The sequence below is a fragment of the Alligator sinensis genome, unplaced genomic scaffold (genome assembly GCF_000455745.1).
Source record: "Alligator sinensis unplaced genomic scaffold, ASM45574v1 scaffold463_1, whole genome shotgun sequence".
Lineage (NCBI taxonomy): Eukaryota > Metazoa > Chordata > Crocodylia > Alligatoridae > Alligator > Alligator sinensis.
In genome coordinates this window covers 231,371-257,548 of record NW_005842584.1, presented here as the reverse complement: position 1 = coordinate 257,548, position 26,178 = coordinate 231,371, and the positions used below count along the sequence as shown (strand labels likewise).

The following is a 26,178-nucleotide window of genomic DNA, read 5'->3' as shown; positions in this document are numbered from 1 at the left end:
CTCCTGGGTTCCTTCCCCAGCCCCAGGAGAGGACAGCAGGCTAGGCTGGAGGGACCAGGACGCCTGGGGTCTTCCCCAGCTCTGGCCCCTGGGGTGAGGGTGGGAGGCCCCTACTGTCTGCCAGGGCAGGCAGGGCCTGGTACCAGGGCCCATCATCGGGTATGGGGGCTCCTCAGTGCAGGAAGGTGCCATAAGCAGAAGAATGAACAATCCCCCCTTTTCTCCCCCCGCCCCAGGCTCACTCCAAACAGGTCTGGCTCCAGCCCTGCCCTGACCCAGTTGCCATGTGCCCAGCAGGTGCTGGGGCTCAAGGGAAGGCATCGCTGCCTGTGGCCAGCCTTTCCCCCACCCTCTTTCTCTCTAGGCCCCTTCAGCTGAGGATATCAGAGCCCTGAGCCCAGCTGGGGAGGGCTTGTCCCCATTGCACAGGTAGGAAAACTGAGGCACAAGGCATAGCACCCAGGCATTCTGTCTCCCACTGCCCCACTCCCTGTGCAGAGGTAGCACTGAGATCCCAGGCCTCCTGACCCCCAGTCCTCAAGACCCCAGCCACTGCTTGCTCCCTAGCTGCTGCCACCGTAGTTCACCTAATAATGGGCACCCACATCCAGGCAGCCTGTCAAACAGCATATTCCTGCCCTTCCTTCAAGCCTGTGGGCCCCAGAGCTTGGGCAGTCCAGGGCAGCTGTCAGCTCATGGCAAGGGCAAGGGCAAGGGCTCCCATGAGCTGTCTCAGTAAAGCCCCTGGCCTCAGGGACTGCTCCCCAGGGCTGGGCACTGGAGATGTAGTACCTGCCTGGGGAAGCTTGCAGTGCCCACACCTCATCCATGGGGTCCTGGGCTTGGGTTGGGGTGCACCAAGCCTCTGCCATGGCCCAGCCACGCAAGGTGATGGGGGTGCGGGTTTCGGAGTCATCCCCATGGCCCTGAGGTTACAATCTGGAAGCAGGGCTGCAAGGCCAAGGTCGTGGTCGTGCCTGTGTCCCCTGTGCCAGCCTGGTAGAGGGAGTTGAGCTTGGGTGTTGTGCAGGTACACGTGTGTGCATATGTGTGTCTGCCATGTCCTCATGGCTGGCATCACTTGTGTGAAGGCATCGGGGGCACGGTTGGGGGGGAAGTCTAGAGCGAGCAGCTGTGGGAGCAGGTCATGGGCAGGGACTGGGCTCCGGGTGGGGGGAGTGTGATGAGGGGGGGTATTTGCAGGGAGAAGGCATGAGGGTGGCTCTAGGGCAGGGTGATTTAACTGGGGTAGAAACACAGTGTGTCCCAAATGCCTAGGTTCTGTGTGTGTGTGTGTGTGTGTGTGTGTGTGTGTGTGTGTGTGTGTGTGTGTGTGTGTGATTGCACGATTGCAAATCTCTATAACTGCATGTTTGTGCATGTCTCTGTGACCATGCGTGTGCATAGAATTGGTCTTTTGACTCTGTGTGTGTGCGCGCACACACACGTGTGTGCACCATTGCATGATTGCACATCTCTATATCTGTGTGATTGTGTCTATGTGACTAAGTGTGTCTATAATTGTTCAAATTACTGTGTGCATGTGTGTGTGTGTGTGTGTGTGCATGCACATATGAGTATGTGGCTCTGTGGGCAGTGTGATTTATCTGGAGTAGCAGCACAGTGCATGTGTGTGTGTGTGTGTGCATGAGTGTGTGTATTCTGAACACCTGGAGGTGTGTGGAGGGGTCTCATTGCACTATTGCAAATCTCTGTAACTGCATGTTTGTGCGCGTCTCTGACCACGCGTGTGTGTGGAATTGTTCTTTTGACACTCTGTGTGTGCATGTGCGCGTGCATGCACATGCACGTGCATGTGTGTCTGTCATTGCGTGATGGCACATCTCTGTAACTGCCTGATTGTGCGTGTCTGTGTGTTTGTATCATAGTGTGTATGACAGTGTCTGCATCTCTGAGTGTGTAATTGCTTGGCCTCTGTGGGTAGGGCTCTAACTGCACAATTGTGCGTGTCTGTCGCTGCGTGAATCTACAGACTTGTTTGCATGGTTGTGTGTGTGTGTGTCTGTATCATTGTCTCTAATTGTTTGCATGTGTGTGCGTGCCATTGCATGATTGCACATCTCTGTATCTGTGTGATTGTGTGTGTCTATGTGACTGTGTCTATAATTGTTCATATGATGGTGTGCATCTGTGTGTGTGTGCCTGTGCATATGTATATGTATATGTGGCTCTGCAGACAGGGTGATTTAGCTGGGGTTGCAGCACAATGCATGTGTGTGCACATGCATGAGTGTGTGTCCCTGCATATGCACACAGAGCCCACAGGCACACATGCACCAGGACAGCATGCACACACAAAGCCTACACGTGTTTATATGTACTCAGGCCTCTACCCATCAGCAGACGATCTGTACACACTCATAGCCTACACACACACGCACACCCACACACACACCAGCTCCCCATCATCACACACACTCAGAGCCAGCCCATAGACACCCGCACATCCTTCTCTGCATCATGGGACATACACACCCCCTCTCCTCATCACACATCTCACAGACCTGCAACCTCTGTGCATGTACACACATATGCACACATAGACACATGCACACGCACGCACACGTGCATGCACACATACCTCTCCAGTTTCTACAGTGCAGTGACAAGGTGCCTTTAGCTAGCCAGCTACATCCACACACACACACACACACACCCCTCTCCAGTTACTACAGTGCAGAGAGAAGGCCCCTTTAGCTTGGCTGCTATGCACACACACTTGCACACGCACACACACGCATGCAGAGAGAGACCTGTCCGTGCCCCTTGTGCCCGCCCCCCACACAGCATTGACTGCCCAGGGCAGACAGGGCGACCAGTGGGCAGGGGTCTCACTGCCCCCCCCGCCAGGCCTCCCCATGTCTTGTGCCACCTGCCCCGGCTGTGCCAGCCCAGACTCGGCCCCCAACAGCCCACGGTACCTACCAGGATGTCACCTGTCTCCCCACGTTGGTGCCAGGCGCTGGTCCCGTTACCCCGTCCAGGGGCAGTCTGCAGCCCCCGCACCTCCTTGGCCCATGCCTGGCTGCCAGGTCCCCCTCTCACACACCAGCCTGGGATGCTTTGGCCCCGTTGCTGGTGGCAACCAGTAGCTATAGCGACATGAAGGGACCGCATTGGCTGCAACGTGGGTGATGCCTGCGCTGGAGAGATGCCTACGGTCCCAGAGGTGCCTGGGGTGGGTGAGGGGGCCCAGGGCTAGCGGCATCATCTGGACTGGGCCGGGGACGGCATGGGAGGTGGCACGCATGGTGCATACAGAAAGCAATGCACACGCGTGCACAGGTACACACAATGCATGTCCCCCCATCTCATATGTAGATGGGAAGAGCACACACACAACAGGCAGGAACACACACAGCCCCCACATCTCACATGCAGATTGGCAGTGCACACACACACAACCCATCTCACATGTAGGCGGGCAGTGCACACACAAACATGCAGATGAGCAAAGCACACATCCGCATGCACACACATCACACAACAGAGAAACAAACACGCTAGCTTCATTCTCACACCAAGGCCAACCAGTGCACACATCCATGCACATACACAAGCCCTCCACATCACACACACACACACACACACACACACGCACGCACACACACACAGCTCCTGCCTCACCATGCTCAGGTACAAACACGCTAACCAGGCAGCCAGCAGGCTTCCTACACGCACCGCACACCCAGTCACACACACACACACACACACATACACACACACCCACCTCACACAACAGGCAAACACACAAACCCCGCTCTCACACCCTGCCAGGCCAGCACAGCCAGCCACACACACAGGCACTCACACATGTATATACCTACACCTCCCCCACACACATACACACACACCACCCCTCACCCTTGCAGACACCTCCCTCCCCATGCTGAGCACCCCATCAGCTGTGCACACACACACTTGCACACACGCACTAACCCAGACACCCCAGGCTGACCTCCCCCCAGACAGGCCAAAACCTGCAGCCCACACAGCCCCTCCCAGCCCCCACAAGGACACACACAGCTCACAATAGACATGCCACACACACAGGGCCATGCACTCGCATGCAATGAAACTAAGCAACACACACATGCACACGTGCATATACTCCCAGATTCACTCATGCACACATATGTACCCACATGCCGCCCCCACGCATACACAATTATCCACATACATACTGTCATCCACATGCACCATCCACACACACTCATTCATACTCATCCATACACACACGTATACACACCCATACACACGCAATCCACTTTCTTACACACACACACCACCTACCTACACACACACAGTCATCCACTCATACACATGCATCATCCACACTCATCCATCCAGTTTCTCTCATCCACACACACACACATATACACACACACACATGCAGCCATACACTTTTTTACACTCACACCACCTACACATATGCATACACATTCTCATCCACACAAACATACTCAGACACAAAACTCACACACCACCTACCCACATACACTCTCTCCCTCCTGCACACACACACACACCCCTCCAGCCCTGGGCTGACCTGTGCCAGGCAGGGGCTGGGCTGGATGGAGCAGGGCAGTTTCAAGCTTCCACATTGGGTGGGGAGCGAATTGGGTGACTCGGGGCTCTGCTCCTTCCCTGTGCCTCAGTTTCCCCTCCTGCCCTTCTCCTACCTAGGCTGCTCAGGGGTGCTGTGGGGCCTGGGCCTGTCCCCAGCTCAGATCGGGTGCTGGGTGCTGACTTCCAACAGGGACGGGGTGGGGTGCGCTCCAGGCCTCCACTTCCTATCCTAAAATGGCCCTGGGCTCTGCTCTGCCGTGGCCGTGTCCATCCCTTGCTGTGTCTGCCCCTCTGCTGGGTACGCTGCCACATCCCAGGAGCCAGGCAAGCTCAGAGCTTTGGCCCCCACGGGGATGTATCCATGGCCCACGTGGTGCCTCGGTTTCCCCTCCAGCCACTTTGTGTGTGAGGTCCTAGGGAAGCGGCTGTGCTGCTGTGTCTGGGTGATGGGGGCATGTGGTGGAGTAATGGGGGTCCCAGGGCTGGGGGGCACTGGGGGGCACTGGTGCAGTATGGGGGGAGGGGCTGCACTGAGCTCCATTGGCCAAAGTGTGGGGGCGCCACTGGCCCACCCACGGCTCTGCCAGGCCGGACTGTCAGGGCGGGGGGGGGACATGTGTTGCTCGCACACATGGGTGTACATGACTCTGTGTTTGTATGTATATGCATGTGTGGGGAGGAGGGACCTGCATGTGTGCACAGTGAGCACGTGCATGTGCATGCATATGCATGTGTGTGGGCCTGCAGATATGCACGTGTGCATGTGCGTGCATCTTCCAAGCTGCATGTGTGAGTGTGATTTGGTCCAGACCCCACCCCACCCCTGGCTACAGGGGCCATTCCCACCCCACCCCCTCATGCCTCAGTTTCCCCGGTCTCTGTGCCCAGGGCTGTACAGGGCTCCCAGCGCTGGGGGTGGGGGGGCACAGCTGCTCCAAGGGCCCTGCTGGGGCCTTGGGGGTGGGGATGAAGGTGGGGCAGGACTGCACGGGGTGTCACCTAAGGCTGCTCAAGGTCCTGCGGGCAACTGCACACATGCATGCAGGCCTGTACACACACACACACACACACACACACACCTGCACATGTCTGCACACACACACATGCACACACACATGCATGCAGGCACACCCCCCCTGTACATGCACACACACACACACATACACACACATGCACACACCTGTATACACACTCAGATCTGTACACATGCCTGTGCAGACATGCCAGCAGTGCACACATGTACATGTACACACACACACATATATGCTGGCATACACCTGTACATGCACACAGGCACGCACACACACATACCTGCATGTATGCACGCATGCACACGCACGCACACACACACACACACTCCTCTTTCTCCCCATATAACGTGCCACCCAATGCCCCCCCCCCCCAGCTGGACCCCCCCCTCCTCGGGAGGGTGGGGGGGCAGGCTGCAGGAGGGCCCCCCCCACACACACATGCACCGTTACCCCAAGGTCAGTGCACTGTTCCCAAGTACCTTCCACCAGGCTGGAGGCATTCGCTGCAGGAGGTGGGGGGACAGGATGGCGGGGCCACGATGGGGCTCACAGGAGTGGGTGGGGGGAGGGATGAGTCTGTGCCGAGCTAGAAGGTGCAATTGGCTTCCCCCCACCCCACAACTCCCCCAGTCCCGCCCCTGTCTGTCACCAGAGCAGGGAGAGGGGCATAGGTTGAGTTGGGACCAGGCAGGGGGCTCAGCAGCTGGGTGCCTAGAGGACCCTCCTGGGAGAAGGGCGAGCAGTGGTGACCACGCTGGTCAATGGGGAGACCACGCTGGAGCACGACCTGTGCAGCTGCTGCTCTGCCTCCATACAGTCCAGCCAGCCCAGCCCCGGGCCTCACCCTAACTGGGGTCCCTGCCCCTTCTTCCTTCGCTGTCCAGGCCTCTTGCACCCTGCTATCCTGTCCTTCCTGCAGCAGGGAGGTGGACAGGGCGTCTCTACGCAGCCATGCTGAGCAGCCGCCTCCCTCAGCATCAGCTACCCATCTGTGGTGCCCACAGCGGGAGACGGCCGTGACAGATGTGCCAGAGAGCTCACTGCTAGGAGGAGAAACTGAGGCACAGAGACAGGACGGGACCTGTGTGAACTGAGCCAGGTTAGAACCCAGGTGTCCCGGCTCCCAGCCTTGCGCTGCAGCCACCACTAGGCCGTGCTGTGGATGCAGTGACCTGGGGCGATGCATGGTCAGGAGGGGAAACTGAGGCACAGAACCAGCCCTGGACCCTCTCCTTATGCTGCTGCTGATCCCAGGGCCTGGACCCGCCGTGGCCTGATGCATGCTGGTAAGGCCTGGCCCCTGGGTCTTTTAGGGCTGTATCCTCTGCCCCCTCCCAACCCCCATCCAGATGGGGTCTACCCCCTGTGCCCCGAGCTGGGATGCTGCAGGGACAAGACCGTGTCCCCTCCATGCCCGGTGGCAACAGGGAGGGGACCCAGCAGGCCCCGCAGCCCAGCCCAGTGCCAACACCCTGCCTCAGGCCTGATGAGCCCGGTCTGCAGTACCGGTCTGCATCCGGCCTGCAGACCGGTACCGGTCTGCAGTACCGGTCTGCATCCGGCCTGCAGACCGGTACCCCATGGTTGTCGTCCATGTGGGTACGAACGACGCGGCAAGAGGCAACCCTGACCGTATTATGAGGGACTTCGAGGCTCTGGGGACCAGGCTGAAGGAGACGGGGGCGCAGGTGGTTTTTTCCTCTCTCCTTCCGGTGAGGGGGCGGGGACAGAGGCATGGGACCTGCATTGGTGAGGTCAACCAGCGCTTACGCAGCTGGTGCCGCCGGGCAGGCCTTGGGTTCCTTGACAACGACCCATGCTTTCGGGAGGGGGGATTGCTGGGGCGGGATGGGCTTCATCTCTCCCCTAATGGCAAGCGTATCTTCTCTTCCAGGTTGGCTGATCTCGTACGGCGAGCTTTAAACTAGACTCGCCGGGGGAGGGGGCTGCAGGAAGACGAGGAGACGCCATCTTAGCACTGCTACAGGTATCATTAAAGCTCTCCCTGAGTAGCACCAAGGGCCTAGAATGGTATAAACTCAAGTATATGCTCTGAGAACCTAATCAGCATGTGCATGCTGGTTTTGTCATTTGGATATTTGCATTGTAGGTATTTGCACAAGTGAATATTAAATTTGGTGGCATCACTTCTATAAGTTTGGTCAGACTTTCAGGTAACTACATGTAACCACATATAAAAAGTTACTTGTATGTAGTATACTATAGTTACTTTTTCTTCCTGTACATTACCTCTTCACTTAAAGCCATGTTCCTTATTCTGGCATGCCTGTGGGTATCAGGGGGGGGGGTGGGACTTTATGTCAAGGAGCACTACACATCCTCTGCCAGCAGTATGGGGTCAGGGGAAGGGCGAGCTGAAGTGCTCTGGGTCAAGATCCAGGGGGGGCAAGGCGAGAGGGATTTGACGGTGGGGGTCTATTACAGACCCCCCAATCAGGAGGAGGAGCTGGACAGGGAATTTTCAGGCCAGCTTGCGGAGACACTAAAAGCAAGGGATGTAGTTGTCATGGGCGATTTTAATTACCCGGACATCTGCTGGGAGGAGCAGTCAGCCGGGACGGACCGCTCCAGGAGGTTCTTGGCCGAGTTGCAGGACCTCCACTTGATTCAGGAGGTGCACAGTCCCACCAGAGGAGATGCTCTGCTGGACCTGGTCCTGGCCGCAGGCGACGACCTGGTAAGAGGCCTCCAGGTTCTTGACCACCTGGGCAATAGTGATCATCGCGTGCTGGAATTCACCATCCAGCGTAGAGTGTCAAGGGCCCGCAGCAAGGTGGTGGCCCTAGACTTCAGGAGGGCCAACTTCAGTGAGATGAGGAGATTAGTGGGAGAGGAACTGGGGTCCTTGAGGGCAGAGGAACTCAGCGTCCAAGAGGAGTGGTCGTTCCTTAAGGAAACGATACTCGGGGCCCAAGGGGTGTCCATCCCGACAAGAAGCAAGGCGGGCAGGAGTGTCCAAAAGCCCCCCTGGCTCACCAAGGGTGTCCGGGAATGCCTGCTTGCCAAAAGGGTGGCGTACGCCCGGTGGAAGGGGGGTGTAATCTCCAAAGAGGAGTATACCTCCTCTGCTCGGGCCTGCAGGCGGGCTGTTAGGAAGGCCAAGGCGGAGATAGAGCTCGGATTAGCGTCCAGGATTAAGGATAACAAAAAGTCCTTTTTCAAATATATTGGGAGGATGAAGAAGGCGCCGGGTAATGTGGGGCCCCTGCAGGATATGCGGGGCAATCTGGTGGTTGCGTCAGAGGATAAAGCGGACCTCTTTAACCAATTCTTCACCTCCGTTTTCTTGTGCAGGGACCGGGACTTCCCTGCTGTGATAGAAGCCGGACGCGAGGGGATCGCCTTCAGACCTCAGGTTGGGGAGGACCGGGTTAGAGAGCTTCTGGAGGGGCTGGACGCGTTCAAGTCAGCGGGTCCGGATGCTCTCCACCCCAGGGTGCTGAGGGAGCTGGCTGGGGTTATTGCAGGGCCCCTGGCACGGCTCTACGAGCGATCGTGGTGCTTGGGCCAGGTGCCAGACGATTGGAAGGTAGCTAATGTGGTCCCCATCTTCAAAAAAGGGAAAAGGGAGGACCCGGGCAATTATAGGCCCGTCAGTCTTACCTCAATCCTGGGGAAACTCTTTGAGAAGATCATCAAGGAGCACATTTGTGATGGGCCGGCATCCGAGATGATGCTCAGGGGCAATCAGCATGGATTTATTAGGGGGAGATCATGTCAGACCAACCTGATTGCCTTTTATGATCAGGTCACAAAGGCCATGGATGCAGGTGTCGCGGTGGATGTAGTCTTTCTGGACTTCAGCAAGGCCTTTGACACCGTCTCTCACCCCATCCTAATTAATAAACTAGGCGACTGTGGCATAGATGCCTACACAGTCAGATGGATTGCAGATTGGCTGAAGGGTCGCACTCAGAGGGTGGTGGTGGATGGATCATACTCGACTTGGGGGGAGGTGGGTAGTGGAGTCCCCCAGGGCTCGGTCCTGGGGCCTGCGCTGTTCAATTTCTTCATCAGCGATCTTGATGTTGGGGTGGAAAGCAACCTGTTTAAATTCGCTGATGACACCAAAATTTGGGGGGAGGTGAGCACGCTAGCAGGGAGAGAGAGATTGCAGAAGGATCTGGATAGGTTACAGGGGTGGGCAAACAGGAACAGGATGTGTTTCAATACGGACAAGTGCAGGGTGCTGCACTTGGGTAGTAGGAACCAGCAGCACACTTATACGATGGGGAACTCCCTACTTGAGAGCACGGAGGCGGAAAGGGATCTTGGTGTCATTATTGACTCCAAGATGAACATGGGCCGACAATGCGAGGTCATGGTTGGCAGGGCTAACCGGACCTTGTCGTGCATCCACAGGTGCATCTCGAGTAGAGCCAGGGAGGTGATCCTCCCCCTCTATGCGACGCTGGTCAGGCCGCAGCTGGAGTATTGTGTCCAGTTCTGTGCGCCCCATTTCAGGAGGGATGTGGACAACATGGAGAGGGTCCAGAGGAGGGCCACCCGCATGATCCGGGGACAACAGGGCAGACCCTACAGTGAGAGACTGCGGGACTTGAACCTATTCAGCCTCCACAAGAGAAGGCTGAGGGGGGACCTGGTGACCGTCTATAAACTCACTAGGGGGAACCAGAAGGGTTTGGGGGAGACGCTGTTTCCCCTAGCCCCTGCTGGCATAACAAGGAGTAATGGGCACAAGTTGATGGAGAGGAGGTACAGATTGGACATCCGAAAAAACTACTTCACAGTCAGGGCGGCTAGGAGCTGGAACCAACTTCCAAGGGAGGTGGTGCTGGCCCCTACCCTGGGGATCTTTAAGAAGAGGCTGGATACTTACCTGGCTGGACTCATTTGAGTCCCGTTTTTGTTTTTAGGGTGAGTGGTTTTGTTTGTGTTTTTGGGTTGTTCTCCCGCCCTGGCGGGGGGGCGGGCTAGAAGATCTATTAGGTCCCTTCCGACCCTGAAACTATGAAACTATGAAACTATGAGCCCTGCAAAGGGTTTCCCCCAGTCCAGGCTCCCCGATACCCAGGGGGGCTGTGACCTAGCATCCAGTCCAACCAGCCCAGCTCAAACCTGTTCCCCATTTACTCCAGTTCAGCCAGAGCATCCATGGGGCTGATGCATCGGGTTTAAATCCCTGCCCATGGTCTCACCCCACAGCTTATTGTAGTGGAGGGGATGGGGTCCCTCTAGGTCCTGGGGTGGGTGAGGGAGCTGCTTTACCACCCCCCACCCCCCCGACTGATGGAGCCGTGCGAAGGCACCAGCTGCAGCGAGGATGACACCAGTCTCGTGCTGCCTTCAGCGGGCACTGACACGCACTCACCGCCCAGTCCCCACCCGCTGCCCCTCTCTGTAGAAAGCCGGTTTCCAGAGAATTGCCCCCAAACACAGACCCAAGACCAGGGACAGGAAGACCGTATAATTCAGACAGTGGCAGGGGTGCATCCATGTCCAGATGCGCCCCCAGCGCAGTCCGGGCTCCTACACAGTAGGAAACACTGCCCTCTGCGTCCCTGCCCACTGTCCCGCTTCTGTATGAGGCCTCTTCCATCCGAGCCCTCAGCTCCGACTGCGCTGTCCTTCCAAATCAGCCCCCTCCTCCTGCCCCAAAATCGGCTTCCCCAGCCCTGCCGGGCCTGGAATACATTGATGTGCAGCCGACAAGCGTCGCTGTGGGGGGAGCCGGCTGCGCCAGCATCAGGCTCCCGCGTGGGCCAATGCTACAGTGGTGCTGCCTGGTTTAAATTAAAGAGCAGTTCAAGTCTAATAAATAAAGCCCCAGGCTGGGGTTTGCAATGGGGGCAGGGAGAGCGTGGCCCTGTCCCTTGCCCCCAGCACACAGGGAGATTTGACAGCCAAAGACAGGCAAGGGCTGGCATAGTGCCCGGGCTGGTACTGGGATATCGCCCTGCAGCTCCATGGTAGCAGGGAGGTTGTCAGGGATGTGGCCTTCCCAGGAGTGTGTCCCTGCTCCCGTGACCACCGCTAGCCCAATGGTCTTGCTCCCAGCCACGTGCTCCTGATGCCACGGCTGTCTCTGCTGCCTCTTGTTCTCCCTGGGCCCAGGCCGGGGGGCTCCAGCCAGGGTGTAAGCAGAGCCCTGCACCCCAGCCACGGGGCAGGTCAGTAGTTGAACTGCCCGGCAGGTTTCACAGGGGACGAGGGCATGAAGACCGGTTTGGGCGGCACACTGGGCTTGGCAGCACCTGCCCCCTTGATGCCGCCGCCTGCAGCCTGGGGCAGAGAGCCCTGGCGCTGGCGCGGGAGGAAGGCGGCATGGCCGGCCAGGGGCCCCGGCGTGCCCGCAGAGTGCACACGTGTCAGCAGCGGTGGGTGTGGCCGCGTGGCCTGGCTCAAGCTGTGCTGCCGTGAGAGGAGCCCGCCGCCCGCCCCAGCGCCCGCCGCCCCCCCCCACCAACGTTCACCAGCGAGTGTCTGTGGCCTGGAGGCCGGGGCAGTGGCTGCTTCTCTGGGCAGGGCTGGGGGGCAGGGTCGGGGGGCACGTCCAGGCGCTGAGGCAGGCTGTCCCTGGGCAGGGTGGAGGAGCTGTAGTAGGGAGCACTCTCCGTGTCGGGGATCTTGGGCTGCACCCGGTTGGCAAAGGACAGTGCGCCAGGGGGGCTGGCAGCTGGCTGGGCCAGAGGCATCCCACCCAGCGTGGTGTGCGGGGGCCCGGTGGCTTCATGGAGATGCCTGAGGAGCTCCTCCAGGGTGGTCACCTCCATGCCAGCTGACGGGCGCACTAGCACCCTCTCTGCATGCGGCGCCTTCTTCTCCTCCCCGCAGCCTCCCGGCACCATGTCATAGCCGCGGAGGCCGCTGGCAAAGGGGTAGCCCTGGGTGGCAGTGCCAGGGAACAGCTGGGCCTTGCCCTGGGCCTCCTTGGCATTGTTGGAGTTGTGGTTCCTCTCCCATGGGCTCCGAACAGCCACCACGTTCTTCACGGGCAGCTCAGGGGTGGACTCGGGCGTGGGCAGCCCCGAGAGCTCCGGATGCTCCTTGGCGCGGGGCGGCTCCTTCTCATGGGGCAGCAGCGTGGTGTAGAGCTTGGGCGAGGGGCCCTCAGGCCGCCCGTCCTTGCCTGGCGGGGCATCCAGCAGCCCGTTCATCTTGGCCAGGCTGCGCAGGGACAGCGGGCGTGGGAGGGCACCCTCAGGCTCCTTGCCAGCTCGCTTGGCTTTCTGGAAGAGATGGCTGCAGTAGCAGGAGACGAGGAGGCCGGCAGAGGCAGCGCCCAGGACGAAAGCCACCAGGACGCAGCCGATGAGGAAGGTGAAGTGCACAGTCTTGGCGCTGTCTCTGCCCTCCACATCCTGCCGCACCCCTGGGGACACAACACAACACACACACAGGGGTGAGCGCCAGGGCCCCGTGCCTGCCCACAGGGCAGCACAGTGCCAATGGGATGGGATGGGATGGGGCTGTGGCAGTGAGGGATGGACGCTGTGGTGGGGATGGAGTTGCACCCAGGGTGGAAGTTGGCCCCATACAGAGGAGGGCGGACAAGGCTGGGGCTGCCCGCCCTGTGCCAGGCGACACTCGGAGGGTCTCCCGGAGCCCAGGTTGGCCTTACTCCAGCTGAAGTTGGCCAGAGTGACCTCAATGGTGGTGACATCAGCACCATGGGTTCAACCAAGCCTCTAATTGGCTCAGGGGGCCATGGCATCATCTCATCCACTCCCCCCCCCCCCCCCCAAATACACATACATTGCGTTACACCCCATGATGCCTGCCCCATGTGGAGTCCTGCAGAGGGACATGGGCTGGGAACAGCCTGAGCCCCTGAGGCTCCTAGCAAATAGCTGTGCGCCCTGGCAGCACCTAGCAGACCTGGGACAGAGACGCCGGGTCTGGAGACAGAGGACAAGGAGGACCATGATGGCTCCCACTGGAGGCTGGGCCCCTGGTGGTCCCCATTGGCCAATGCAGCCCCTCACTTTTTGGGGAAGCCCGCCGAGGGGGCTGCGTCTGGCCTGCCCCCTTCCTATCACAGTCACGGGGCTTGGTCAGGCAGCTCCAGGGAGCAATGCCCCCCCCAACCTGAGAGAAAGGTAATGCTGGGTAATGATGGGGGGTCCCACCCTGGGGAGAAGATGGAGGAGAGGACCAGGAAGAGGAAGGGAAACTGGAGAGGGGAGGCAGGGCAATGCCGCTCACTCTCCCCCCTCCCTGGTTCTGCTCCCAAAGGCACCAGGGCCCAGGGGTTGGGGGCAGGGACAATGGATTGGTAGGTGGCGGGCGGGCCCAGGCTTGGGGCTGCCCTCCCGTGGGGGCACACATGCAGGAGGGACTCAGGCTTGGATGCGTACCAGTGACTAACTCTGGTGCCAGGTGGAGGGGGGTAGGACGGGGCAATTGGGACCCCTCCATGGTGGCTGCGCTCAGCCAGAGGGGCAGGCTGGGCACCATGATGGAGAGTCGGGGCAGGGAGTGGTGGGCTGAGACCTGGGTGGGGTGTGAGGCCGCAGGGCCTGGGATGCTGCCGCCAGAGGGCAGAAGGGGTAAAACCGCCCCCCTCCCAGAGCCCAGGTCATGCCAGCTGCCCGATGCCCCAGGCTCCCCACGCGCCCCAGTGATGTGCTCCATGCAGTTAGTACGGATGTGCCAGGGTGAGTTAAGGGCCGAGCTGTGGGGCCATGGCAGAAAGCATGTGGCAGAGGAAGGGCAAGCAACAGTCCCATGCAGCAGCAATAGCCCTGCCATGGGGATGGGTGGGCAGTGCCTGGCAGGCCCCCAGCCTCACTGACTGAGTCCTGGTCCCTGCATCCAGACCCGGGACCTCAGCAAGCTGCTGTCCCCCTGCATACTCCCCCACTCAGACCACTGCACCACACTCCCCTCCAGAGCCACCAAGGAGCCCAGGAGTCCTGAACACCAGTGATCCCCAGTAACCACCAAGCCACGCTCCCCTAGAGCCAGGTGTGGAACCCAGGAGTCCCGGGCTTTCCCTGCCTGCTTCACAAATAGGAAACACCCCCAAAACCGGGTGCAGAACCAGGTGTCATGGCCCCAGCTCCCTGCTCTAACCACGCAGCCCTCCGTGGCCAGAAGCAGAACCCAGGCATCCTGACTCCAGCGCTACTGCTCTACCCCTAACACGACTCCTCCAAGACATGGGGAGAACCCGGGAGTCCGGCACTGCGTCTCCTCCTCTGCAGCAGACAACCCTGAGCGTGCCCTGCCATGGGGGTTGTGGGCACCTCCCCTGGCTTGGCCAGGCATGGAGGAGAAGGAGGTCCAGGGGTGCCCACAGGCCTGGGTTGGGGGCTGGCTCCGGGCCTGGGAGGCTGCAGGGGACAAGGGGCCAAACCCCCACGGGCATAAATGGCGCCACTCCCAGCAATCCAGACTATTGCACAAGCGGGCGGAGGGGGGGTGGGGGGAACGACACGACTGGCTGTGGCCTCCCCATGACGTGGTTAATCTCGCCGGGGCAGGGAGGACGCCTGTTGTCCCCTCCCCCTGTCCCTTGGAGGCCCTCCGCTGTCCAGGCAGCGCTGGGCACTAGGGCCTCTGTCCCTGCCCGCTCTCACGGGGGGAGCGGGGTTCCCACGGCTGTGGGGAGGAGAGTCTTGGAGCTGATTCGGCTATTTCTAACCGGCACAGGGAGCCAGAGCTGGAGCCAGCCGCGTGGGGCCTGGCAGGGATCCAGTCCCCTCCACAACCCACACGGGGCGGGGGGGCAGGCAGGGAGTGGGGGCCCCCAAGGCAGCAGGACGGGTGGCAGAGGGCCAGCCCGAGAGGCTCTGGCCGCGGCTGCGGGGGCGGTTGCACAGAGGAGCGCAGGGCAGAGAGGCTGGGAATACAAGGAGAGGGAGGGGGCTGGTGCCGGCCCCGCAGACAAGCATGACCGCATGTCCAGCCCCCCCCCGCCCTTCCTGCCTGAGCCACAGGCAAACCCAGGTCCAGGCCTATTCCAGGGCCAACAATCACACTCCACCCCAGTGGGACGCTTCACCCCAGAGGCAGCCGCACGTGCTACAAGGGCAGGAGCACCCCCAACCAGAGGGAGCTGTGGGACAGGGGGCGCTGGGAGGCGCTCTGCAGACACAGCTGCTATGTCCCACCCGAGAGGCGGTCGCATGTCGGTACAGAACGGGAGGGAAGGGGAGCCGAGGTCATTGTCTGACATGCCATGACCAGGTCACCTCCTCACCCTGGGCCTCACCCTCCCCAGCCAGCCTGGCAGGCAAAGCCCATTCCAGGCGTAAGGAGCCGGAGTATTTACACCACAGTGCTGATGTGAGAGAGCTGATGCGGATGCAGATCTGGACAGCTCTGGGGTAAACCCCCTATGGACATACTGGAAAAGCTACCCCAGGATAGCAGAGCCCCCTGAATTCCCACCCTGGCTTGCTCATGTGGACGAACCCTGGGGGGCAGGGGCAAGACCCAGGAGTCCTGAGAACCATCCCCCGATCTCTCCACTGGGCTCCACTGCCACCCCAGCGCTGGCCTAGCACGGCAGATCCTGGCCAGACACCACTCTCCTTCCAGCGTGGGGAATGGAGCCCAGGAGTCTGACCTGCCAGCACCCTGTCCAGAGCCAACAGGATGCCCATGCCCTCCTGCCCGTGTGCACATGCTTGTACACAGGCATGATGCATAACCCTCTCCCTCCTGTGCATGGCCCTCCCATACCCATGAGTGCCACCTGCACGCCCACCCACAGACCCACATCATACACCCTGCCCACAGTCCCCTTGTACCAACACCTACCCCACACACACATTCACAAATGCCCACTCCACACCCCTGGCACACAGGCACTCATGTACACAAACACATCACCCTGGACAGCCACCCACCAACACACCACATGCCTCATCTGTGCCATGGCCGCACAATCCTCTCATGGGGGCTAAGCCATGACACCTTCCTCACTCCCCAATGTACACAAAGCAGCATCCTTACTACACACACAAAACACACGTGTGCAAACAAACACACAGCCCTTGGACACCCACCCACCCATGCACACCACATACACACAAACACACCCCTTTACCTTCACCCCACTGCACACGCACACCACACTCTTGGGCGCACACATATACCCTCCCTTCACCCCACTGTGCACACACAAACATACACAGACCCTGCCCTAGCCCATTGCACATACACACAAACACACACCCCTCCCTTCACTCCACTGTGCACGCACACACGCACACACGCACACACGCACACACACACACACTCCTGGGCACGCATTCTCTCTCTACGCACTGTCAAGCTCATGCCCTGTGTTCCTGCCATGGCCCAAGCATGCTTGAATGGGAATGCACCAGTTGCTGGCTGTTAGCACACCAGTTGGTGCCATGCTTCTCAGGCCGGGGGAGGAGGGCGGGGGTGTTAGACCGCACCCTGGGGTCCCTTCAGCCATTCCAAGCCCCCGTACCCGGGTTACCAGTGCCCATGCCAGGCCAGGGTGCTTGGTGCTGTACGTGCCAAGCCCTCTTACCCTGAGTGCTGACAGCCACGCGCAAGGTGGAGCGCGGGTCCCCAGCGCCAGGGGCAGGGTGGGCATCTGGGGCTGTGCCCACTGGGGGCTGATCTGTGGGAACCAGGTAGGGCACGACGCTGGCGGTGGGGCCGGTGTTCCCTGTGTGACCAGCAACAAGAAGGTCAGGGCAAGACCAGCCCCGGGGTGTCCCGCTCATTGCCAGGCCCTACACACTGGCATAGATGTGTATACACATGTGCACACTTATATGTGCACACAGCCACCCAGAAGTTTTAAACAGGCTCATATCTACACACAACAAGTGTTTACACACACACAGGCAGGTGCATGTACATGCTCGAACGCACAGGTGTACTTAGGTGGACGTGGTTATATAGGTTCACAAGTGCATGCAAAGACATGCCCACGTGTGTACCCATGTGTGCGTGTGCACACACACCCTTGCCCCACTGCTTGCACTGTTCAAGCCCAGCACAGCAGTGCCCAGCTCCCCACAGGGTGCCAAGAGGGCTTTGAGCTGGGGCTGGAGGGGCTTGCCTCCAGCCCCTGCCTGCCGAGCAGCCCTCTGCCCCCCACGACCATCTCCGCAGCTCTTCCTCTGCCCCCACCTGTCGGTGCCCGATCTGCTGACAGCCCCCAGCCATGGGGCACCCAGAAACCCACCAGAGACCAGAGCTAACCCAGAGCAGCTGCAAGCTCATGGGATCCAAACCGGAGGCCCCTGCCTGGCTCATGCCAAGCCAGATTTGCTTTGTCCTGCCACGGAAAGGCCACGGGTGCTCCAGGTGCCGTGGAGAGGGGGTGGCACGTGGTGTGATGGGGGGTGACAGGGTTAGCGACAGATGCTACAGGATGCAGTTAGTGGTGACGTGTGGCCCCATGAGGCAGGTCCCCCCCAGCAGCCTCTTTCTCCCCACATGTTTAAGCCTTGTGGGCTGCTAGGATCCCTCTCTGGACACCGCAGGCCTGCTGGGAGCCATCTGGGGATGACGCACCTCACTGGACCTGGCCGTGATGCGCCCCATTGCTGGCCCAGCACGTCAGGACAGGCCTTCAGTGAGGAGTCTCCCCAAGGCCACCCAGACTCCAGGATGCCAGCACACGTCCTGGTGCTCCAGAGGAGGGGGTGTCTACCAGCACATCAAGGGGGCTCCCAATACGGCACCTCAAAGCACCCACCCCACCACCACTGCATTGCTGAGGCCTAATATGGTGCCCAACAGACAGCCTCTTATTCTGTCCCCTGCCCCCGGGGTGTCCCAAGAGAACAGGGACAAGTGCACCCCTGCCCTCCCCCAGGGCCATGGGGCAAGAGGCAAGGCTGGCCACCCCTGCTCCTGGGGGACACGTCTCCAAGGCCCGGTGGGTGTCTCGGGGCGGCAGGGAGAAGGGGATCACTGACCGTACGCCGAGTCGCTGGCGCCGTTGCGGTTCCCCGTGGCAGTTGCGACATCTGCAAGAAAAGGGACTTGGTGTCATCAAGGTGCAGGCACATGACGCTCCACTGTGCCCTGCATGGTTTGAACACTTACCCCGGGATCAAATGGCCCAGGGGAGCAGACACGCTGCTAGAACTTGCCCCGGGGCACAGCTCCTGGCTCTGGAGGGGGCACCCCTGCCCCAGAGAGAGGTGCCCCACAGCGGCAGAGGGCTGAGCCCATTCACGATGGAGCTAAGTCCGCTTGCCCCGCGGTAACTTGCTGTGTGCCCACGCGCCCACCGCTCCGGGCCCACAGTGCAGCCACGAATCCCTCCAGATGGACCAACCCCCTGTGTCCAAGCTACCCTAAGCCCCCTCCTCTTCCCCTTAAGGATGAAGTCAGCACCCCCACGGGCAGCAAAGAGACCTCCAAGGGAAACACAGGCAGCCTGGCCCGCTGGGTCCTGCCCTCGACCTGCTCCAGTCCCCACTCACCTTGGCAGCCCCCGAGGTTCCCGGCTGCGTTCTCCACATCCTGCTCGAAGCCAGCCCTGGAGGGGAAGGAGAGAGAGGGTGGGCAAGGGACCGAGAGCTGCCATTATGTGCTCGGCTCGTTCGCTGGGGTGGGGTGCACAGGACCATGGCCTCATCTGTGCCGGGAGCCAGCCGTGGCTGCAACGCTGCTCATGGGAGCGTGGCCTGCCCTGGAGCATGTGGCGGCTCCTGCACAGAGACTGGGTTGATGTCGGAGGCAATTTACTGCTTGGGTGTTTGCATCTTAAGTCTGGAAGCAGAGGCAGGGGGACAGGAGGGACAAACCCAGGAGATCAGGGCCTGTGTGGGGGCAGAGAGGGGGTGACACGCAGGACCCCACAGCAGAGACCCCCACCACATGGGGTTTCCACCCTCCAAGCAATGATGATCCCCAACAGCCTCACAGAACGTCCTGCCCGGGCAGCTAGAGCCCCCTGAAATGGGTGGAAGTGGGTGCAGTGGTTAAAGTGAGCGGGGTGGTGTGAGCCTGGGCTCAGGACTCCTGGGTCCCTGAGAAGGGCAACAATCGCACCGTTAGAGCAGAGCAGGGTGGGCGTCAGGACTCCTGAGTCCTCTCCCCAGCTCTGTCCCTGAGTGCCCCTGGCTGAGTCGCGCCCTCACTCCATGCCTCAGTTCCCCAAGCAGGGACACAGGGGCAGTCACACCAGCTCTGGCAGGGGCAGGGAGCTGCTCACACACGCACGTGGGGGTGCAAGGTGGGAGGGCAAGTAGACCTGCAAAGCCACGAGGCCCTAACCCCAGCCCCAGGCCTTCTCCAAGCCTCTCCCCACTCCAAGCCTGGGGACTGTGGGTGACCCAGCGCAGAGGGGCTGGAAAGCCCCCTGGTCTGGACCTAAACTTCCCGGGGTGGAGAACCGCCTCGATGCCCCTCGGCCAGACTTGCCCCTAGCTCAGGACCCCCAGCACCTCCTTCTGGCTCAGCCCAACCCTGACTCCCCAGTGCACGAGCCCCGCAACCCCGGCTTCTTCCTTCCCCCTGCCCCACCAAACCCTTCACCAACCCCCCACCCAAGTCCCAGCCCCGGCACTGCCCAGAGGCCCCTGCTCCTGCATGGGCCGGATGCAGAGGTTCCTGCTTCACTGCACAGCAGGGGGGGACCCAGGAGTCCGGGGCCACGGGGATGGGGACAGGGGGACCGGTAGCTTCCCAGGGAGCCTGCTGGGACACCTCTGCCCACACCCCACGTTCCCAGGCCCCGGCCCAGCATTTCCCAGCAGCTGCTCCCCAGCACCAGAGCCTAATTAACTGCAGCTGGGAGGCCTAGTGTCTGGGCACGCTCGTTTGTGCTGCTGCCTTAATGAGGCTAATTACAGATTTCGTGCCCTCTGGCTTCCTTGTAGCACTGGGCCGGATGCTGGCGCCAGCCCAAGGCCCAGCTCTGATTATGCCTGGCAGCCGAAGGCCGCAGGGAAAGGGAGGGTCTCCAGGGCTCGGTGCCAGGGTGGGCACACGCAAAGCCCTGCCTGGCTGGCACTTGGCAAATGCTGCCCATGTCCATGGCATTCCCCAGTAGCTGGCTGCACCGGTGGCCTGGCGAAGCAAGTGTGTGAGAGGCAGGGGAATGGGGAACTGGACCTGTTCATTACCAAACTTTCTGCCATCAGGGAGGCATCACGGGGCCGCCTAGATCTGCCCTGAGAAGGGATTTACACCAGCATCAAGGGGCTTTCACAGAAGCCCCAGTGCACAGGCAGGGACGTGCACTTGGGCAGGTGCGGGGTGGGCTAGCAGTAAAAGACTCAGAGGCAGAGGACTGGAGGGGAAGAAGGGAAGGGCCAGCCAGCAGGAGCTGCAGGGGAGACCTGGGCCCTCTGACAGCACAGGCGTGTTTACACAGGGCCTTGGATTGACACACAAGGAGGGTGACTTTTTCACACGAATGCCCACACGCCCCAGTTTCCTACCTGATGTCATTCCCAAACGCCACACATGCTCCTGTCCTCAGCCAGACACAGTACGGGTCTCGGGAGGCCAGGCAGCTCCTGCCGCAGGTGGAAATGCAGGTAAGACATGTGCAGCACCATGCACGCAACCACCCACTCGCACGCCCCAGGGCACATGGCTGAGGGTCAGGAAGGAAACGCCCCTCCTCACCCGCCTTGGGCAGCAAATGGACCCAGGGAGCGTTATGCCATCTGCTGACCCAGTTGGGCCTGGCTAGGACACCAGTCCAGCCAACGAAGGAGATGGGTTCACAGAGAGGAAACTGAGACAAAGGGAGGAAAAGGCACATGAATGCCTGGTGGAGCTGGGGACATAATCCAGGTGTCCTGACCCCCAGCCTGCCCTGGCGAGCCCGATGCCTGCAGCTCTAGGCCAGGGACAGAGAGGGGGGCTCCAGGGGCAGGCTGTTTGTGCAGGGCTTTGCACGGCTTTTTATAGGAGCCTGCAAGTGTGCCAGCAAAAGGAGCAGAAAGGTCAGGGGGGAGCGCGGCACGTTGGGTTTCCTGGAACCGCCAGGGCTGATGCCCACACCTGTCGGGGTGGGGAGGCAGCCAAGGAGCCATGCCAGCAGCTGAGACACCCCCTGCACACACATGTGCGCACACACCCCACCCTCACCCTCAGGGATGTGGCCAAGGGATGTGCCTGTTGCTGAGACACCCCCTGTGTGTGCATGCACACACGGCACTTCCCCTGCCCTGCTACATATGCAGGCACACACATATTCATACCAGACATTGCCACTGCCCAGCTAAACACACATGCACACATGCATATGCACACACATTCCCCTCTCACACTCAGGCCTGCCAGGGCAGGGACACAGCCAAAGGGTGCTGCCTGCAGCTGACACCTGCCTCTGCTCCCACAAACACCGACACCCTGCTCTGACACATACTTGCACACTCTTCTGACGCACACATCTCTCGGGCCCGGGGATGCAGCTATGGGGCAGTCTGCAGCTGAAACATCCTTGTACATGTGTTCCATGTGTGCGCATGCACACACACACACAGCTGCCAGAGGGGGTGGAGGTCACATCCAAGGGGCAATGCCTGCAGCTGAGACATCCCCCTCCACTCCCACAAACACACAGACACTTCCCTCTGACACACATTCACATGCTCTCCTGTGACACACACACACACACACACTCACACACACACACACACACACACAAGGCCAGGGATGTAGCATGGGGCAGAGTCCATGGCTGAGACACCCCTGTGCACGTGTGCTCCCTACACACATACACACACACATACACTTTCTCTCAAATACAAACACGCCCACTTTCTCTCTCTCTCTCACACACACGCGCACACACAGATATTGCCCTGACACACCCTCTTCTCTCCCTCTCAAGCTCCCTCTCTTAGTCACACTCCCGACTCCCCATTGCACACACAAGCCCTCACACTTGCACACACACTCATGGCTGCTCCCCCAAACCCTGCTGCCTGCCCCACTCCCTCAGACCCGCTGAGCATGGCAGAGCCGGAGGTAGCAGCTTGGGCAGTCCCTGTTCCCTCTCTCCCCAGCCCCTCACCTCCTGCAGGCGCCATGGGCCTCACAGCGGCTCAGCGGCACGCGCACCATGCAGCCTGAGAAGGCCACATACAGCACATGATGCGCTGTGTCCAGCTCCAGGCCCAGGATCCGCCTGTCCTCCTGCCTCATGGTGCACCTGGGGTGGAGCAGAGCACCCGGATCAGAACCAAGCCAGCCCTTCCCACCCCACCACTAGCCCTGGATGGGGAGAGGGGGATGGGAGAAAGGAGAACAGAGATGTCACACAGGCGGGGAAACCGAGGCACAGAGTATGCAAGGCAGCTCTCCCGGGGTCAAGCAACCTAGCAGTGGCACAGCCTGGACTAGAAGCCAGGTGTCTGGTTCCTAGTCCCCTTCTCTAACCACTACACCACGTGTCCCTGATTCCAGGAATGGCACCCGGGCGTCCCGGCTCCCAGCCCCCTTCTCTCATTGTTGGCGATCCCGCAGGTCATGGACAAATCACTCCCACAGGTCAAATAAAGGGCTGCAGATGAGTCCGTTGATGGCTAAGAAGGCCGATCCTAGAGCTGCAAACTCTGGTAGACGACCCAGGTGGTGGTTCACGGGACCATGGATTTCTCAGTCTTGTTTCCTTTCCTTTCTTCCTGTCATTTTTCTGCCTCCAGGGCAAGACAGTTTTCCTCCAAGTAAGATGTACCTCCTCCTCTCACAAGGCATTCCTACGTAGCCCTACCCTGGGCTACTTTTCCCAATTTGTGGTGTCTATACCACACTTCGTAATGTTTGCCTTGAGGGTGTCCTTCAAGCGTTTCCTCTGGCCCCCACGTATCCTTTGTCCTTGGTGGAGTCAGGATACAGCAGTTGTTTTGGTAAATGCGTATCAGGCATGCGCACACAGTGCCCTGTCCACCAGAGCGGATGGTGAATAATCAACTCTTCCATGCTGGTGGTGTTACCATCAGTGAGGACACTGGCACCTGTGTGACGATCCTCCCACTTTATGCCAAGGCAGCACTGGTGATGGCGTTCCAGGCGGTCCCTGCAGGTCACCCAAGCTTCAGACGTAGAGAAGAATTGGGGTCACCACAGCCTTGTTCGAGCAGGAGCTTTGTTTGAGTCCCGATGCTGTGATCATTGAACACACAGTGATTCAGTCTTCTGAAGGCAGAGCTGGCACATCGGATCTTATACTGGATCTCCTTGTCGACATTGGCCATCTTGGAGAGACGGCTGCGAAAAGGGTTCAACCTTCTCCAGTTCCTGTCTGTCACCGAGGATCTTTGCCAGGGAAGGGGGGGTGGATTGCCCTGGAGCAGGCTGCTGAAGCACCTTTGTTTTTCCCATGTTAAGGGTCAGTCCCAGGCACTGATATGCTGGAGAGCGGCAGTTAAGGGCCCTTCACAGGTCCTCTGTATGTGCAGCGACAGCACAATCATCGGCGGACTGAAGTTTTACAATCGAGACCGAAGTTATCTCTGGTTTTGGCGTGGAGGTGGGAAACACCGAAAAGGTTCCCATCTATCCTGTAATCATTTTTAAATAGGTAGGAAAGCAACCACCAATTCTTCCTTGCATCCTCGTGACCATGTATTTAACAGAATTTGCAGGTTTGTTGGAATGACAGGCTGCACTGCAAGCTCTTCTGCTGTGGCCTCAAACTTGTGACCTCTTGGCTGTCAACTGAGCACCTTAGCACCGCACTTGCACCACTCCCAGCTCCCAGTAGCACCAGTTATTGTAGTAGATGTTGCACCAATGGGAGAAGATTGTGTGACTCGCTTTGCATGAGGAGGTTGTTGCTCATCAACAACCACATAGATCATTGTGGAGAAACTTGTGTCCAGTGGCATAGGGATCCAAGATAACTGGGGTTACTCCTCCACTGCAGTTTTCATCCGCCTCCGCAGCCATTGAGAAATGTGCCTTCTGCACCCACCTGCTCCTTGTCTGATTCCTCACCTTTGACCTTACCACCATGGGTGACCCTACCAGGAGTACAAGACTCCAGACAGTGTTGCTTTTAGGGTCATTGGCACACAAGAGCCTCTCCACCCTGTTAAGGTGCAAGTCTGGGGAGAAACCCCTTCTCTAATTACTACACCACATGCCCCCTGATTCCAGGAGAGGAACCCAGGAGTCCTGGCTCCCAGCCCCCTGGGCTCTAAACTGCTGAGATGCCCCCACCCTGCCAAATGAGATACCCTGGCACAGGAGCCCAGCACTGCCCTGGCCCCAGGCTCACCTGGCTGGGCTATAGAGGTTGATATTTTCCAGCAGCACGGGCTCCAGGCTGGTGTTCGCTGTGCTGCCCACCAGCACCTTGAGCACCGTGCCATCCTCAGCACCCAGGAACATCACCGTGTGGTTGCGGTGGGGGCCGGCGCCAGGGTCCACAGCCAGCTGGGTCAGCCGGTACCTGGGGAACAGGGGCACATCAGTGCCAGGTCAGCTAGATCTAGAATGCACTGGACATGCATACACACGTACACTGCACACATGAATACACACACACGTAGGTACACAATGATCTATGCATGCAGACACAGCTCTGTTCACACACACACAGCTCTATACACCCACACACATGCAGATCTGTGCACACACGTGCATGCACACACCAGTCTGTGCACACCCACATATGTAGTTCTATGTACTTATGTGTAGACACATATATCTACGCACACATGGGCTTACACACGTGTACACATATGCAGATTGATGTGCACACCCATGCACACACAAGTACAAGCTCATATCTACACACCCACACCCAGATCTATGCACACATACTCACAAACAATGCACACACATATACATATACATGTATGCACATATCTATGCACCCACACACTGATCTATGCACCCACAAGTAAGCACATGCACACACATCTATGCACACATGCATCCACACATGCGTGTACACACACACAGAACTAGATTTCATGGATTTCATAGACATCAGGGCTGGAAGGGACCTCGGAAGATCATCGAGTCCAGCCCCTGCCCAAAGGGCAGGAAGTCAGCTGGGGTCATAGGATCCCAGCAAGATAAGCATCCAGTTTCATCTTGAAGGTGTTCAATGAAGGCGCTTGAACCACCTCCGGTGGCAGGCTGTTCCAGACCTTGAGGGCTCGGACAGTAAAGAAATTCTTCCTTATGTCCAGCCTGAAACGATCTTGAAGTAGTTTGTGACCATTCGACCTCGTCATCCCTTGGGGCGCTCTGGTGAACAAACGTTCCCCCAGATGCTGGTGGTCACCCCTGATAAACTTGTAGGTGGCCATCAGATCACCCCTGAGCCTGCGCTTTTTCAGGCTAAAGAGCCCCAGGGCTCTCAGCCTGTCATCGTAGGGTCTGCTTCCCTGACCTCTGAGCACGCGCGTGGCTCTTCTCTGCACTCTCTCAAGCTTCTCCACGTCCTTTTTGAATTGTGGAGCCCAAAACTGGACCCAGTACTCCAGCTGCAGCCTCACCAAGGCCAAGTACAGGGGGAGAATGACGTCCCGGGATTTGCTTGAGAAGCATCTATGGATGCAAGCCAGCGTTTTGGTCGCTTTACTAGCCGCCGCATCGCATTGCAGGCTCATGTTCATCTTGTGGTCAATGATGACCCCCAAGTCTCTTT

The 26,178-nt window shown here is 59.3% G+C and overlaps 1 protein-coding gene across 1 annotated transcript in view; it reads right to left on the bottom strand.

Moving 5' to 3' along the window:
• Positions 1-11,055: 11,055 nt before the first annotated feature.
• Positions 11,056-26,178, bottom strand: part of SEMA6C (semaphorin 6C) — a 34,676-nt gene continuing 19,553 nt past the window's right edge. Inside the window, 8 exon segments of the mRNA XM_006032736.3 lie at positions 11,056-12,071; positions 12,074-12,975; positions 17,116-17,256; positions 18,521-18,571; positions 19,034-19,089; positions 20,999-21,076; positions 22,588-22,725; positions 24,796-24,969. Coding sequence (XP_006032798.2) covers positions 11,775-12,071; positions 12,074-12,975; positions 17,116-17,256; positions 18,521-18,571; positions 19,034-19,089; positions 20,999-21,076; positions 22,588-22,725; positions 24,796-24,969 — 1,837 coding nt within the window. The 3' untranslated portion in view covers positions 11,056-11,774.